The following is a 16,188-nucleotide window of genomic DNA, read 5'->3' as shown; positions in this document are numbered from 1 at the left end:
GGGACAGAAAGTTATTTCAGGCCAGGAAGTTTGGGGTTCCAACCAAAAGTCTGCAGACTCTGCAATATCCTTTAGACATGGTTAGGGAGGACTAAACCTTTAGTAATATTGTCCAGCTATCCCACAATTTGTATCCCCTGGGAATAGAGTAGAGCAAGGACCAGGGCAAGCACTGTAGAGAAAGCACAGGGAACAATGGACAGGGAGAGGCAACAATTGGAAATGCTGAAAGCCCACCACAAAACATAAATGGCATTGATGAGGAAAGGTGGGACAGTTCAAGCATCCCATAAATCTACTGAAGCAAGAAAATCCCCTGGAAAAAGGGAAGTAATGATCGACCTGGCTGATTCAATGTGAAACTTTTGAACCCACAGAAAAAAAATGTAGTTTCTAGATCCAAAATATGCTGAATCTCTCCATTTGACTTGAAAACTGAACAGGTTTGAGTAAAACCTTGAAAGTATTCCTTTCTCAGAATAGAGGCAATGGCCCTCTGCGAGAAGCTGCTGAAAAGCAGAAGCTAAATTGCCTGTCTTGGCAGGGAGATAGGCAAATTTCAAAGCATGAAGCAAAGTCTTAAACGCGTAGGGGAGGAGCTGCACAACACGATAGACGGCAGGTGTATGACTCAGAGGCCAGCTGTCGGGGATCGCCGCGCCGCTGGGCTCGGCGCAGTACACCGCCCTGTGCAGGGACGCGGGCGCCGGGACCTGGCCGACCGCGGCAACCAGGTTCGCGCATGCGAAGTAGAGACCACGGGCGCGCGCCTGGCACCAATGACAGCGCAGGGCGGGATATTTAAACGGCCCTGAGCTGTCATTCAGGGCCTTTTGGTCTCTTTGAATCCTGTGTCCTGTGAAACCTGTGAAAGTAAGTTGCTGACCCGGATTGTGCCCTGACCTTGCGGTTTCTCCTGTTCTTGACCCTTGCTTGCCTGACCTCTCTCCTGTATGCCCCCTATTGGAGCCGACCTGCTGTTGCTGACCTGGCGTGTGACCCGACTATTCTTTGCCCGCTGCTCTGTACCGCACCGTCCCCATAGTTACCGACCCGGCTTGTATGACCTTGCACTTGCTCAGCCATCCATCCATCCCTCTCAACGGGGTCTCCAGACCTCCTCATACCTGGCTCTCTCCCGTGGGAGCCCCTGGCGAATACCCCTACCACTGACGGGTGTCCTCAGTAGTCACGACCTGGTCCCAGAGTACTCCAAGTCCATCCCCACCATCAGGGGCCCTGGTGAACAAGTACTCTGGGGCTTAGACTCCGTACGCTGGGAACGTCCGATCAGTGGAGTGCTAGTGGTACCGCCGGGCGGTCCCTTACACCAGCAGAGGATTTCCAATGGGATATTGCGTTACTTAAACCTGTGTAATGTGAGTTTAATACTTGGATGGTGGGAAAAAAAAGTTTTAAAAGGTAAAGCACTATGTCCTCTATTTCTTCCTGCATGCGGAGTAATACAAGGAGAGGATAATTAGGAGGTCTGGGATAACAAAAGGAGTGTGTAATCCCTGAGGGGATAATCAGCCACCAGAGGATACATCCATTACTCCTAAAGGAAGGATCTCCCTATTTCACCAGCAAAAGTATATGTCTAGCAGGTTCCAGGGAAAGTGAACCGAAAGCGTGTATAGCCTAATTGCAAGCATCAAAGGAGGTGAGCGCACATCTTCACTATTTGAAGGATTCACAAAAGTCACAAATTGAAGAACAACAAGCACCAAGTCACTATATATAAACAATTGTTTATTCAATGGGACTATTATTTTGATATTTGGATTCATACTAATCACTATTAATTATTTATGAAGCATTTGGTTATTTTTTATGGGGGATCATCTAAATGCGTTTTAGTTGAGGGTTATTAGTTGGTTTACTATTTTTATATTAAATGAGGGTATTATGAATATAAATGTAATTGAGGGTATTAGTAAGTACATCATGTCACTAATAGATGATTTATGAGCACTTGGTAAAAAATTTTTTTTAGAGGAGTATTTCATGTGGAATTATTTTGATATTTATTTGGAGGAGATTGATTAGTTGAAACTATCTATTTAAATATTTTTTGGTATTTATACACTTTTATTAGTTATTTGTATCATAATTTGAATTAATTTAATGGTAATAATTTAATTATTATTTATTAAGAAGTATTTAGGAGCGCAACATATATTTGTAGATATTTCCAACACAGTTGTAGTTGTGTGTTTCATGTTTGCGATCCTCTAGTAATTATCACACCTGTGGCTCGCAAGTTACTCTGATTTATCAAAGTCTTAAACTCCACCTTTTAGGCCCAGGAAATTGTATTCTAAACCCAGGCATCAGAGATTTCCTGCAACCAGAAGGCTTAATGATTTTGGCAATGTCTTTCGACAAACAGTTTCAGATTTGGAGCTGGAGGCCTGAGAGGGACAACAGAAAATTTTCCCAGCCTCAGGAGTAAAAGTAAACTCGCAGAAGTACAAGTGGTCTTTTTAGGGATGTGAACACCTTGAGGTACTCAAGCAAGAAGAGACCAAACAGGCGCTCACCTCCAAAGATGGAGAGATAGAAGGCTTATCCTAGCAATGTGGGACATGTATTCACCAAGCCACTGACGCAGTAGAGTAAGCGAACAGGTAAAAGGCCTATTTGCCAAAAGTAGGACCCATCAGAATAGAGGGTCTGCCGTAATACAGCTTCAAAATTAATTATATAAGATTAATGAATGATTAATAATGAACAGCAGACAGGTTTCTACGTTAAAGTGGAGTTCCACCCAAAAACAGAAGCTTTGTTTATCTGACACCCCCCCCCCCCGGCTGCCACATTTGGTATCTTGGTTTGGGAGGAGCAGGTACGTATATACACACGCACACTCACACATATACATCAGCTCAGAGTATACCTTTTTTTTGTTTGTTTTTTTAATAAACCTGAGAATTCAGAATAAAATTTTAGAACACTACTCAATCTGTAATTAAACTAGTATAAAAATACCAAGATTACAGAATTACAAAATAAAGCAAAGAGAACTTCAGAGTTTAAAATTGATACTTGCACTTTACAGATCATATATCTGATGGTTTCTTATTGCTAAAATTTAATCACTACTTTTTATCATGATTCTGAAATCATGTTATGTTTATGATGGTTTATATCACTGACCATGTTCAAAATGTTCCAAATGTACTAAAATACTTAGGGGTGGATTTGTTTGCTTTGATAGTTAACTAGAGAGGAATATTGCTACTGTAAACAGCACAGCCCTTGTAAACCTAACAGTCTTGCAACAAACAGAAAAAAAGCGTAGACAGAGTATTTTATGTCATTTAGGGGCTAACAACTAGGCCAAACAAGCACCACTTACCAGATCCTATGCCATCAACATACACCAAACATGCTGCATGAATAAAAGCCATGACGGCATTAAGAGTTGTCCCAACGTCCTCTTTAACCGACATATCATCTGCTGTGACATTGATAAAATTCACCCAGGAAAGTATGTCCCGAATACTAAGTATGCAACGTCGACCAAATTCTTGGTTGATAAGCCATTCAATGAAGTCAATAATCAGCTCAGCTATACCACCATCTGCAATATAGAAGTAATTCACAGATCTTTATTACTAAGAAATTGTTTGTATTAGCAGTTGTTTCCTGCTCAAAGCTGAACACAGAAAAAAAAAAAAAAAAATGTAATAAAATCATATTGTAAGAACACAAAAGTACCTACTCAACTACAACCATTTATCATTTTAAACTTGTATCACATTTTAAACTCATCATGCTCAATAATTCTATGTATATACATTAACCCTTTCACTGCCCGGTCCATATGGTATACAGACCTAACAAACCACTTCCAGAAGGCCAGGTAAGTACGGCATATAGACATGACATTTCTCCTCCTGCAATAAACTCATGGTCACATCAGTAACCATGAACTTATAGCAGAACTGTTCAGCAGACTCCGCCAAACAAACCAATAGTGGTCCCCAGCGTCTGACAAGCTGCTGATCAGAACTATTAACATTAAAATGTGAGGGGAGGGGTAGTAAAGGGAGGGGTAGTAAGGGGGGGGAGGGAATGAGGCAGAAATTCAGAGCAGCGGGGTGGAATCTATTTCAATAGTTACAGTATCGCACACCCCTCACATATTTGTAAATATTTTATCTTTTCATGTGACAACACTGAAGAAATGACACTTTGCTACAATGTAAGGTAGTGAGTGTGCAGCTTGTATAACAGTGTACATTTGCTGTCCCCTCAAAATAACTCAACACACAGCCATTAATGTCTAAACCGCTGGCAACAAAAGTGAGTACACCCCAAAGTGAAAATGTCCAAATTGGGCCCAAAGTGTCAATATTTTGTGTGGCCACCATTATTTTTCACCACTGCTTTAACCCTCTTGGGCATTGAGTTCACCAGAGCTTCACAGGTTGCCACTGGAGTCCTCTTCCACTTCTCCATGACGACATCACAGAGCTGGTGGATGTTAGAGAAATTGCGCTCCTCCACCTTCCATTTGAGGATGCCCCACAGTTGCTCAATAGGGTTTAGGTCTGGAGACAGGCTTGGCCAGTCCATGTCTTTACCCTCAGCTTCTTTAGCAAGGCAGTGGTTGCCTTGGAGGTGTGTTTGTGGTCGTTATGTTGGAATACTGCCCTGCCGCCCAGTCTCCGCAGGGAGGGGGATCATGCTCTGTTTCAGTATGTCACAGTACATGTTGGCATGCACGGTTCCCTCAATGAACTGTAGCTCCCCAGTGCCGGCAGCACCCATGCAGCCCCAGACCATGACACTCCCACCAGCATGCTTGACTGTAAGCAAGACACGCTCGTCTTTGTACTCCTCACCTGGTTGCTACCACACATGCTTGACACCATCTCAACCAAATAAGTTTATCTTGGTCTCATCAGACCACCGGACATGGTTCCAGTAATCCATGTCCTTAGTCTGCTTGTCTTCAGCAAACTGTTTGCGGGCTTTCTTGTGCATCATCTTTAGAAGAGGCTTCCTTCTGGCATGACAGCCATTCAGACCAATTTGATGCAGTGTGCGGAGTATGGTTTGAGAACTGACAGGCTGACCCCCCCACCCCTTCAACCTCTGCAGCAATGCTGGCAGCACTCATACGTCTAATTCCCAAATACAACCTCTCGATATGACGCTGAGCACATGCACTCAACTTCTTTGGTTGACTATGGCGAGGCCTGTTCTGAGTGGAACCTGTCCTATTAAACCGTTGTATGGTCTTGACCACTGTGCTGCAGCTCAGTTTCAGGGTCTTGGCAATCTTCTTATAGCCTAGGCCATCTTTATGTAGAGCAACAATTCTTTTTTTTTCAGATCCTCAAAGAGTTCTTTGCCATGAGGTGCCATGTTGAACTTCCAGTGACCAGTATGAGAGAGAGCGCGATACCAAATTTAACACACCTGCGACCTTGTAACAGTAATGAGTCACATGACACCGGTGAGGAAAAATGGCTAATTGGGCCCAATTTGGACATTTTCACTTAGGGGTGTACTCACTTTTGTTGCCAGCGGTTTAGACATTAATGGCTGTGTGTTGAGTTATTTTGAGGGGACAGCAAATTTACACTGTTATACAAGCTGTACACTCACTACTTTACATTGTAGCAAAGTGTCATTTCTTCAGTGTTGTCACATGAAAAGATATAATAAAATATTTACAAAAATGTGAGAGGTGTACTCACTTCTGTGACATACTGTAAATCTCCCTGTAGATCCCTGCAGCCGCTGGCTTCCCTGCCTCTCCCCTCTCACAAGCTTTGGATGCTGCAGGGGAGTCACAAGGAGATTTATCAATAGATCCCTCCCCAAACCTCGCCCCTATCCCCCAACAACAATGCACCCCCACTCACCATTTTCCCAGAGCCCAATCTCTGCAGCACTGCTGGCCAGCGTTCCTTCCTTCCTCCCTCACTCTCCAGCCAGCTGCAGCTGAGGTGGGAGATCGGTATCCAAATGGAGAGCAGCAATAAAGGCAATATTAACTTTCCAAATCTTTTTAAAAGCTTTAGCTAGAAAACTTACCACTGCTGTCGGTGGAGTCAAGACATAATCGAACATTCAGATTGTGTTTAATTATGTCCAAAATATCTTGCCGATCATTACTCTGTGGGCACCAAATCTCTGTAAATCTGTTACGCAGGGCAGGAGACAGCTGTGAAAACAGAGCAGTTACATTAAACCTATATTGTAACCCATGGCAAAAATCAACCCTATTGCATTATGGCCCTGAATAGCTTACATTGGACAATGCTCACATAGCAAACAGAATTTACTATTTTAAAACATATCTTAGGATGGCAATAAACAAGTCTGCAGGCCATGACTTAGCAGGTCATTAACCGCTTCCCATCTGCCCTATAGCAGAAATACTGCTACAGGGCGGCACGGGTGCGCAAAATCACGTTTACATAAACGTGATATTGCATTTCCGCCAGCCGCGGCTGTCAATCACCAGGTCCTGGCCGTTGATTACTCGTCGATGCCCGGAGATTTCCGACAATCCGTTCTCCTACCTGTCAGCTCGGGCACACTGCTTTGGATGGCTGTGTACAGCACAGCCATCCAAAGCAGTGTGCTTACAATGAAGCACACTGACATAGCCCTCTGGTAAAACACTCCCAGCACACTGGGATTGCCCATCATGTTAACCCCTTCCTGCCCAGTGCCATTGGGACAGTTTCAGTGCTTTTTTTTAGCACGGATTACTGTATTGGTGTCACTGGGGATGTCAGTGACACCAAGTCAGTTCCCCCCAGTATCAGAATATCTGTTGCAGTCCCGCTATAAGTTGCTGATCGCCGCCATTACTAGTTAAAAAAAAAAATTGCATTATCTATACCGCCATTTGTAAAAGCTACAACTTTCACATAAACCATTTAATTTATATGTATTGAGATTTTTTTTTTTTTTCTAGCAAAGACATGCAGCAGAATACATTGTGGCCTAAATTTATGATGAAATGTGATTTTTTTTTTTTTACTGGATATGTCTAATAGTAAAAAGTCAAACAGTTTTTTTTTTCAAAATTGTTAATTTTATACATACATACATACCTACCTACCTACCTACCTACCTATCTATCTATATATATATATATATATACATACACATACACACACACACACATATATATATATATATATATATAGATAGATAGATATAGATAGATATAGAGCGCACAAAAAAACAAAACAAAAAACAATCAAATAGCTCAATTTGTGGTGAAAAAAAAAAACAAAACGTAAATTTCATTTAGGTGCAGCGTTGCATGACCGCGCAATTGTCAGTTAAAGTAACACAGCAAATGGCCTGGCCAGGAAGGGGGGGAGGGGGAATCCTCAGGAGGACAAGTGGCTAATAGCCATTTGCAGACCTTATCTGTAGCAGGGAATCTGTAACAGAACATTGCAGTATGTCAGTTTTCTAATCTCCCCATCTACTCTAAACATCTAGAAGATTATCCCCTTTCCCTGCAAGGGAATTGGGAAAGACCCATCCAGCTATAACAAAATCCTTCAGTTTTGTCACCCATGGTTTGTAGGGTAATTAAGACCATTAAAAGCACAGAGCCTGCAGTAAAATGTCCTACCCAGGGCTAATGGGTATCATAAAAGCAATTCAGGCCTGAGGTGACCTTTCAGAGACCTCTGTCTCAATCAAGGTTTCAAAATCTACACATCCTCCAAAAAAATCAGAGAGTCCAAGACGCATTGATATTAATTATATATTTGAATGGAGAACACCAAACCAAACAAATCAAGGCCATACATGCCTAAGCTATAGTATACAGAAGATGGGACAGCGATCTCCTACCTCCTAGGTGACAGAACTATCCGAGAGATCACCTGTTCAGTATCTCTAGACACGAAAATTAATGAAAATGAATGCTGGACAGTAGTCTACCAGTTTCAAGAATGCAATCTGTAAATATTTCAAGATCTTAATATCGGCATAAAACTAAAAAGGTATGGCCACGGTACAGTCCTAAACTTGTGACATTAAATTGGTCATTCTTCAGCCTCTTGGTCAGATGGTCTGTTAACATCTGTCTTTGATGTCCAGAAGAGAGGAGTGGCAAGGACACTTGACAGCTATCATTTACCATTAAAAGAAGGAAGATCTGTCAAGTTTTATAAGAACCACAGTACCATCTTGCTCATTGCTTTGGACTCTGCTGAAAATCGACTTGCCAAGTATTTTTGTTTTTCAACCCTTTTGTTTTGCTGTTGCATTGTTGTGTTTTTTACCTTTGTAATACCTTTTTTCTGTAAATATTTTATTTGCACCGTTTTTACCTTTTCATTATTAAACCACATTTTGAAAAGTGTTAAAATTATCTCTAATGCACTAACGCAAAACTTGAAAAATCCCTGTCTCTTGAAGAGTGCTACTACAAAGTAAATCTCTGAACAAACCAGTCTGTGGTGACAGTGTGTGTTACAGACATTTATGCTAAAGACATAATTGCTAATCTTGCGCATGTTTACTATTTTTTTTATAAAAGTAGTTGGTGACGTAGTTAACTAAACCCAATGACAATCACTCTCAATTTGCTGGCACTTAAGATTGTGGTCCTGCAAACTAGACAATCTTTGTGAAGGGATTGGTTGAGGGAAACACTGTTGTGAATCAGTGACAGCACAGTGTGAGGTTGACCAGCCATTTGTTGCAAGTCTGAAGAGGGCAGAGGTCTGATGCCACATTTGTCACAGTTACCTCTTTCTTTCCAAAGTCACCACCAGGATTCATGGTAGCCAAAATTCGGAACTTAGTCCCAGCTGTTAGGAACTCAACATCACCATCATCCTCTTCACTTCCCTTTTCAGCCAATACCAATGTCTTTTCAACTTCCAGAACACTGTGAACAGATACAAATTTCAAGATCAATGGTTACTGCAACCTGTATTCTATATTTAAAACAAAAACAAAAAAGTATTCCATTTTACATACTAAAGTTAAATTTGAAAGGAGAAAAGTTCAACTTTAGCACACATTTAAGGGCCCAAATAAAGAGCTCTACTGAGTAAATGTATTGCAGCACTGCCCAGCCAGTACACTGCTGCATCCACTTTGAAAGGGGGCATGTGCCTGTAACATCAGGACTACGGATCAAAGACAAATTGGTTCCTAAATGGCCAGGTGACTTATATGTAAATGTAATAACACAGACATTTGTCACTGAGAAGACTCAGCACCTTGCTCAGTAGTGCCCTGGTGCTGCTAGGTACCCAGCCTTCAACTCCATGTTGAGTTTTGCTCCTTCAATAATAAACGTTACAATAAAACAGTACCATGCCTCCACAGGAATGATCTGGAGAGGTATTAGCAGAAAAGCGTTAGATGAAAGTATTAAAGCTTTGTTCATAAGTTAGTCTTGCTTCACAATAATATGGTCATAAACATCACTGCCTCTATATCCCCCGTAAGAGTCACAATATTACAGAGCTGTTAAGATATGTCTGATCCCCAAAACAATTCAGTTCTTGTAGAGAAATACATTGTTAAATAATTTAAACAATGAAATACCAACCTGTTTAACCTCTCCAACACAGAGTCATCTGCTAAAGAGATCTCATCCATCAGGAAAAAGCTATCTTCTCTCAAAGCCAAAACTAAAGGACCATCGTGCCACTCAAATAGTCTTGTGTTTTCTAGATCATCCTGTTTCAGACAACAAATACATGGTCACAAGTGCACTGCTGCAGAACTGCAGTGTAGGGCTGTTAACACCAACTGTTCATGTTTACTTACTTTACCCTTGGATTTATGTCTAATAGGTCGTAGTCCACCCAAAAAGTCTGAGGTTTCCATGTGTTGGTGGCAGTTCACAGAATACAATGGTTGGTTTGACAATGCTGCAAATAGCTGGCATATGGTGGTTTTCCCGCAACTTAAAAGAAAGAAAAAAAAAAAAAACACAGAAAATAGCACAGAGCTGTTAAATAGTCATAATTTCTCAAGTCTACCCAATGAAAAATTTCACTTACCCAGTATCACCAACAAGTAATATTGGCTCTCCGAACTCTAAAGCTCGACCCACAAGAACGGCAAGTCTTCTCATTGCCTGGGTCCATACAATATGGGAAAAATTCTCATCTGTAACACCAGTCTTAACAGATAGTCTTTCTGAATAAAAAAAAAAAAAAGAAAAAGGTAGTAAGCATGTTTTATTGCTTGGGAGCAAACGTCCCTGTAACCAGGGTGCCTTCTGTGTTCTTCATGGGTGCCTTGTCAAAAAGCCTAAAAAATGCCACATTTTCCCAAAATTGTCAACAAGCCAGCGTATCAACCCACTGATTACAAGCTTGGGCACCATGCAGGCATGCCACTATCATCCTAACAACCAATGACATCAGCACTTGGGTCATGTTAGCAGAGAGGGGGAGAAAAATGGAGGGAGAAGAGAAGCACTAGAATACTAGTCAGTACCAGTTTGTAAAGGTTACGGAATAAATCACCACTAATGTTGAGTGGCTTATGTGTGTGGATGCTGCTGCGATACATAAAGCTATTGGTTTAGTTTTTTTTACATTTTAGAACGGGGTGCCTCAAGATTGTAAATCATTTTAACGTGTGCCTAAAAAAGGGAGAGGAACTCTGTACAGTTGTATTCAAATGCAAAAAGTACACCAATGAAAGGTTTTCAGAATTTAGCTGCATGCTATAAGCATTCAATCCATATTCCAGTGTGCATTTTAGGTCTTTCAGCCCTACTTTCACTTAGCAATGAAGCAAAGGTTCCCCTTACAGGGGGTTTGTTTTTTAGCGCAATAAAGCCAAACATCCAGCTTCTTAGGTATAGGGTCCACCCAGCTTGATCTGTGCAGACTGTCTGTTACAGCACAAACACATGGATAAAAATTCAGCTAGTGTGAGAGGAACCAGACTAACTTCAATCTGTATGTAGTTCTCCCCATTTGACAAAAGCCGATAGATCTGTCAAACGGGAATGCTGCAAAACTACCTTCAACTAGCAGCTTGCAACTAATCAAACCAGTTGTAGCACTGATCAGTGTATTCTGACAAGAGTGTCCCTGATGTAAGAATACAATTTCCAGATGGGGGAGAATCCTGCATCCACATTGCTGGGGTGGATGCAGGAATCTATGAAGTTTTTTTTTCCTTTCAATTCACGGAGTGAATGGAAAAAAAAAAAGAAAAACTGTAAATACCCAACTTTACTCACTAGACTGTGGATAGCTGCCATTTACCTTAGACGTCTGGCTAGCATACCGGTCTTTTGGGTCAGAAAGACATGGACACAGGCATCAGTGTGTCCTCAAACATGCTGCCTTTAGCAGCAATTACCTCTATAAAAGTCCGAACTGCCTGCAGGTTCTTTCCCTTTAGGTGTACAACCCACCTCACATCATACTCCACCAGGCTACTTGTGACTTTCTCTGCCAGAAATAGCTATACACGTGTCATTTTGGACCTTAATGTAAAAAGTGGTCCATCTGTCATAATGCAATATAATAACCCCATCTTTAACAAACTTGCCACTTCGTTAATTTAACTACTAGAGATAAACGTTTCAGAACACACACCCAGAAGCACTGTCCTGAAAACAACTTAGTAAGCCTTAACTTAATTTCAAGAGTACCAATTATGAGCCAAATATGGGTGCAACATAGCTTATAATATACTTACAAAATGCTAGTTTAATGGCTCCTGGCCTTAATAATTTAAACTACTTATCCAGAACAAATATAAGAACTTTTGACTTCCTTTATCATACTGAGTTTCCATTTTTAAAGTATTAAAGCAACAGGGTCAAAATAACAGTCAAGCAACTAGTATTTTCTCACAGGAGATAAGAAAACGGCAACTAGGTATTTCTCTCATGTTTCCTTTAGGTTGCCAAAATAAACAATGAGAGCACAAAATCAAGAATAATGAAATTTTTTTTAGCTCATAAAAATGATTAACTCACGTAATTGCTTCTGGATATTTTCTGTGGAGAAGAGGACTTCTGGCACCACCTCTTTTTTAAAACACTTTCTTAAAACTTTTAGTAGAACATCTACCTCTTCCTGCTTCCTTACTCTTCCAGCCAGTAGCATAAAACCTAGTTGAAGAGAAGAAAGTATATTGATCTGTGCAACTTTCACCATTATGATTTTGCACTGTATAACAAAAGGATGATTTCATACCATCATTTGCCAAGTGTTGAAGCCAGTCATATTCATGGTTTGGTTGCTGAGATAGACGGTACCTCTCAGCCCAGCGGAAGAGATCACGGAGTGTAATAAAGCCATGCTTTCCTGCAAACACTGAGGATCCTCTTCTAAGAGACTGAAATACAAATCAGGAAATATTAAAGACCAAATGCTGGAATTAAAAAAAAATCCACCTTTGCAGTAGCATCCTCCACAAGGGTTAAATGTTTGTTATTTTAGGGGTATTAATAAGATCCTTTAGCACTGCAACCTGACTCCTGCAGCCTACACTGTGTTCTGTGACCAGTTCAGATCACACTCCAGCTTCGGCATACAAAACAGGGTTGATAGACCTGTATTGCACGTGATGACAACAGGCTACATCCACAGACTGAAGCTTTGGGCAGATGAGGACAGCCCTGGAGCAGGTGTGAGGTAAACACTAACTATTGTACTTTAACACCTAGACAGTACAAGCATTTAACCTTTGCAGTGTGGGTGATCCCACAAAGGGAGTATTTTTTAAATTGTTGAAATTGCAATGTAAATTAACAAGTTTTTTTTTTTTTCAATGATTTCCTAACACATTACCAATCATAAATGTGAATTGTAAATATATATTTAAATGATTACCTGTAACTCTAGCATAACTGCAACCAATTTATTACAATAAGATGGTGGCAGGTTGCAGCGCTTATGCAGAATAGTTTCCAGGTCTGCACTTGGAAGCTCATCATAATGTAGTTCCACAAATCGATTACGAAAAGCCCTAGATAACACCTGTTAAAAATCATAAAAACATTTTTGTATTTTCTCCATAATTCCAACCACATTTTCAATACCTAAAAAGAAAAAAAAAACCCATACGGTATATATACACACTAATGTGCAAAAGTTTCAGGCGAAAAAAAGCTGTAAATTAAGAACGCTTTCAGAAATAGACGTTTTAGTTTGTTTTCATCAATTAACAAAATGGAAAGTAAACAGAAGAGAAATCCAAATCAAAAGAATATTTGGTGTGACCACCCTTTGCCTTCAAAACAGCATCAATTCTTCTAGGTATACTTGCATACCGTTTTAAAAGGAACTCTGCAGTTAGGTTGTTCTAAACATCAGAGAACTAACCACTGATCTTCTGTGGATGTAGGCTGCCTCAAATTCTTCTCTATTCATGTAATCCCAGACAGCTGTTGAGTTAAATGTTCTGTAGGGTCAAACCATCACACCCCAGACATCTTGTTGTACTTTACGCTGAAGACAGTTCTTAACCTGTTCACGCCGACAGTACACAAATATGCGGCCTCTCGGCGGCTGGGCCTTGACGGCACCTCACGGAAAGGTCCTGATCACTACTTGTGATTGGGACCTTTTCGATCATGTGATCACTGTTACAGTCAATCACAGCAGTCACATGACAGTAAACCCAGCCTCTCAGCGTCACAAACCCCTTAAGGGGCCGGAAAGCACCTACACCAATGGGTTAATGACATTGGCTGTATGTTTGGTGTTGTCCTGCTGCAGAATAAATTTGGGTCCAATCACACATGTCCCTGATGGTATGGCATGGTGGATAAGAATCTGCCTGTATGTCTCTGCATTGAGGACATCGTTGTCCTGACGAAATCCCCAACTTCATTTGCTGAAATGTAGCCATAAACTTGCAAGGAACCTACACCATGCTTAAATGTTGCCTGCAGACAATCATTGAACCGTTATCCAGCCCTTCAGCAAATAAACTGCCTCCTGCTATAGCCAAATATTTCAAATTCTTCCATGAAGACCACTTCTGGCCAGACTTCTTCAGACAGTAGATGGGTGTAGAAAGAGTAAGCAATTAAATGTGTGAAATGCATCAACAGCTTGCTAGTCATTTGTACTGTCTCTCTGACAATGGAGAAAATAAAGGATTTTTTGTTTGGATCAAGTCATGCGGTGGTGTACAGTTATTGGCAAGTACCTGCATGGGACTATAGCCGGTATACTCACTAGAGCGGTGCACGTTTTCTTTGTCTGGACAGTAGATGGGTGTACCTGGGTCCCACTGGTTTTTGCCAGTTCTGTGTTGATGGCACTGCTGGACATCTTTTGATGTTAAAGGGAAGTAAGCAAAATGTGTCTTTCATCTGTTGCATTAAGTTTCTTTGGCTGTCCACTGCGTCTACGACCCTCATCGTTGCCAGCTTCTTTGTGCTTTTTCAAAACAGCTTGAACAGCAACATCTTGAAAACCCAGTCTACTTTGAAATCTTTGCCATGACATAAAATGGTCTTCCACAGCCTCACCTTCGAAGCTGGCTGTTCCTCACCCAGTTTTAGACCTCCTACACAGCATTTTCAGCAATGTCTGTTTCAACCTACATATGAAATTAATGGTCAGTGGCACCTGCTTGGTATTAGGTGGTTCATGACAGACTCTAATCCTATAAAATCCTGTGTACAAAGTGTATAAGTTTAAGAATTGATTCAGATTAGATACCAAAGGGAAATCACACCAAATACTGATTTGATTAAGATATTTATTCTGTTAGCTCACTTTGCATTTTGTAAATAGACAAAAAAAATAAAAAATATATATATTTTTAAAGAATTCTTACTTTACAGTATTTCTTCACATCTGCCTAAAACGTTTGCACAGTACTGTATATGTTCAAGTATTAAAAAAAAAAAAAAAACACAAACCTTTCTGCCCCCATAAATGCCTGGTGGATTCTGTGTGGCAAAAAGCATAAAACGTGGATGTGCTTTAACCACTTCTTGTGTTTCAGTAATGAACAGTTCTCTGTTGTCATCTAGCAATCTGTTGAGAGCTTCAAGTACATCTGTTGGAGCCAAATTCAGTTCATCCAGTATGATCCAGTAACCTTTTCTCATTGCATCAATTAGGACACCTAAATCAAAGAAATTGAGAAGTAAAATTGAAAACCTTGGAGATCTTTACTGTATCTTAACAAGGTGTCTACATATTATTATACAGTATTTATAAAGTGCCAATGGTTCGCTCAGCGCTGTACATTACAAAGGGGACAGAACATGTGACAGAACAATACCAATACAATGCAAAACATGAGGGGATTGAGGGCCCTGCTCTTTCGAGCTTACAATCTAGGAATATATATAACCTTGCCCACTATCCGCAAAAAAAAAAAAAGTTTTTATGGCGAGTACATAAATCCCATTGTCTTTTTTTGTCCATTGTGGGACACAGGAGTTCTTAGACTGTTGGAACATCCAAAAAGAAGTGCAACAAGGAGGTTGTCTACTCAGTATACAAATGCTGACAGGGTCAGAAAACAACAAAACTGATGACCGCTTTCAGCTCAAAGAGTTGCCTGAGGGATTTTATACCCAAAGCTGGCATCAGATGAGGCCAACATGTCCACCTGAGAATGTGGGAAAAGCAGAATAGGTGAAAGCCTTGCACTCAGAAAAACAGCTGCTTTACACTGAAAAGCATACGAAGCACTCAGTCTAACAAAGCGAGCCTTAAGAGAAACCCGATTCTAGAAAATCATGAGCTCGGATAACCACCACGAAAATGGCAGACGGAGAAGCAATCTTTGAAGCTCCATTCAACCTTAGGAGTTTCAAATAAATTAAAAAATGCTTGCTTATACCAATGAAAAAAAAATGGTGATCACTTGCCCAGAGTAGTATGTTATTATGGTAACACTGTATTGCTATTTTTTTATAACACTATAAAAAAATTTTTTTTAAATTTAACTACAAAAAAAAAAAATTTTTTTTTTCTTCCCTAAACACTGTCGCAACTAAGTGTCCCTGATCACCACTGTACCAATTATATGATGACGCTGTACTGCAATGGTGACAGTTTGTAAAAAAAAATTTCAAAAATTAAAATTTTTTTCTTCACTTTCAACAAAATTATAACCAAAAAAAACAACTTCAAAAAACTTGCCATGCCTCTTAGTAAATACCTCAGAAAGCCTACTTTCTGAAAAACTGTCACTTGGGGGGGGGGGGGGGGTATCTGTACTGTC

At 40.5% G+C, this 16,188-nt stretch overlaps 1 protein-coding gene across 1 annotated transcript in view; it reads right to left on the bottom strand.

The window, feature by feature from the left end:
• LOC149470386 (midasin-like) overlaps positions 1–16,188 on the bottom strand; it is a 232,654-nt gene that overhangs the window by 90,366 nt on the left and 126,100 nt on the right. Inside the window, exons 25-34 of the mRNA XM_089665390.1 lie at positions 14,870–15,078; positions 12,825–12,971; positions 12,186–12,327; positions 11,966–12,100; positions 10,020–10,158; positions 9,784–9,922; positions 9,563–9,693; positions 8,749–8,890; positions 6,055–6,184; positions 3,362–3,586 (exon numbers count right to left, since the gene is read on the bottom strand). Coding sequence (XP_089521516.1) covers positions 3,362–3,586; positions 6,055–6,184; positions 8,749–8,890; positions 9,563–9,693; positions 9,784–9,922; positions 10,020–10,158; positions 11,966–12,100; positions 12,186–12,327; positions 12,825–12,971; positions 14,870–15,078 — 1,539 coding nt within the window. The remainder of the gene's footprint in view (positions 1–3,361; positions 3,587–6,054; positions 6,185–8,748; positions 8,891–9,562; positions 9,694–9,783; positions 9,923–10,019; positions 10,159–11,965; positions 12,101–12,185; positions 12,328–12,824; positions 12,972–14,869; positions 15,079–16,188) is intronic.

Source organism: Staurois parvus, unplaced genomic scaffold (genome assembly GCF_062004578.1).
Source record: "Staurois parvus isolate SC_StPar_1 unplaced genomic scaffold, SC_StPar_1.0 ptg000048l, whole genome shotgun sequence".
In the NCBI taxonomy this organism is placed as follows: Eukaryota; Metazoa; Chordata; class Amphibia; order Anura; family Ranidae; genus Staurois; species Staurois parvus.
The sequence above is the reverse complement of the archived record's forward strand: the minus strand, read 5'-3'. Positions and strand labels throughout refer to the sequence as shown.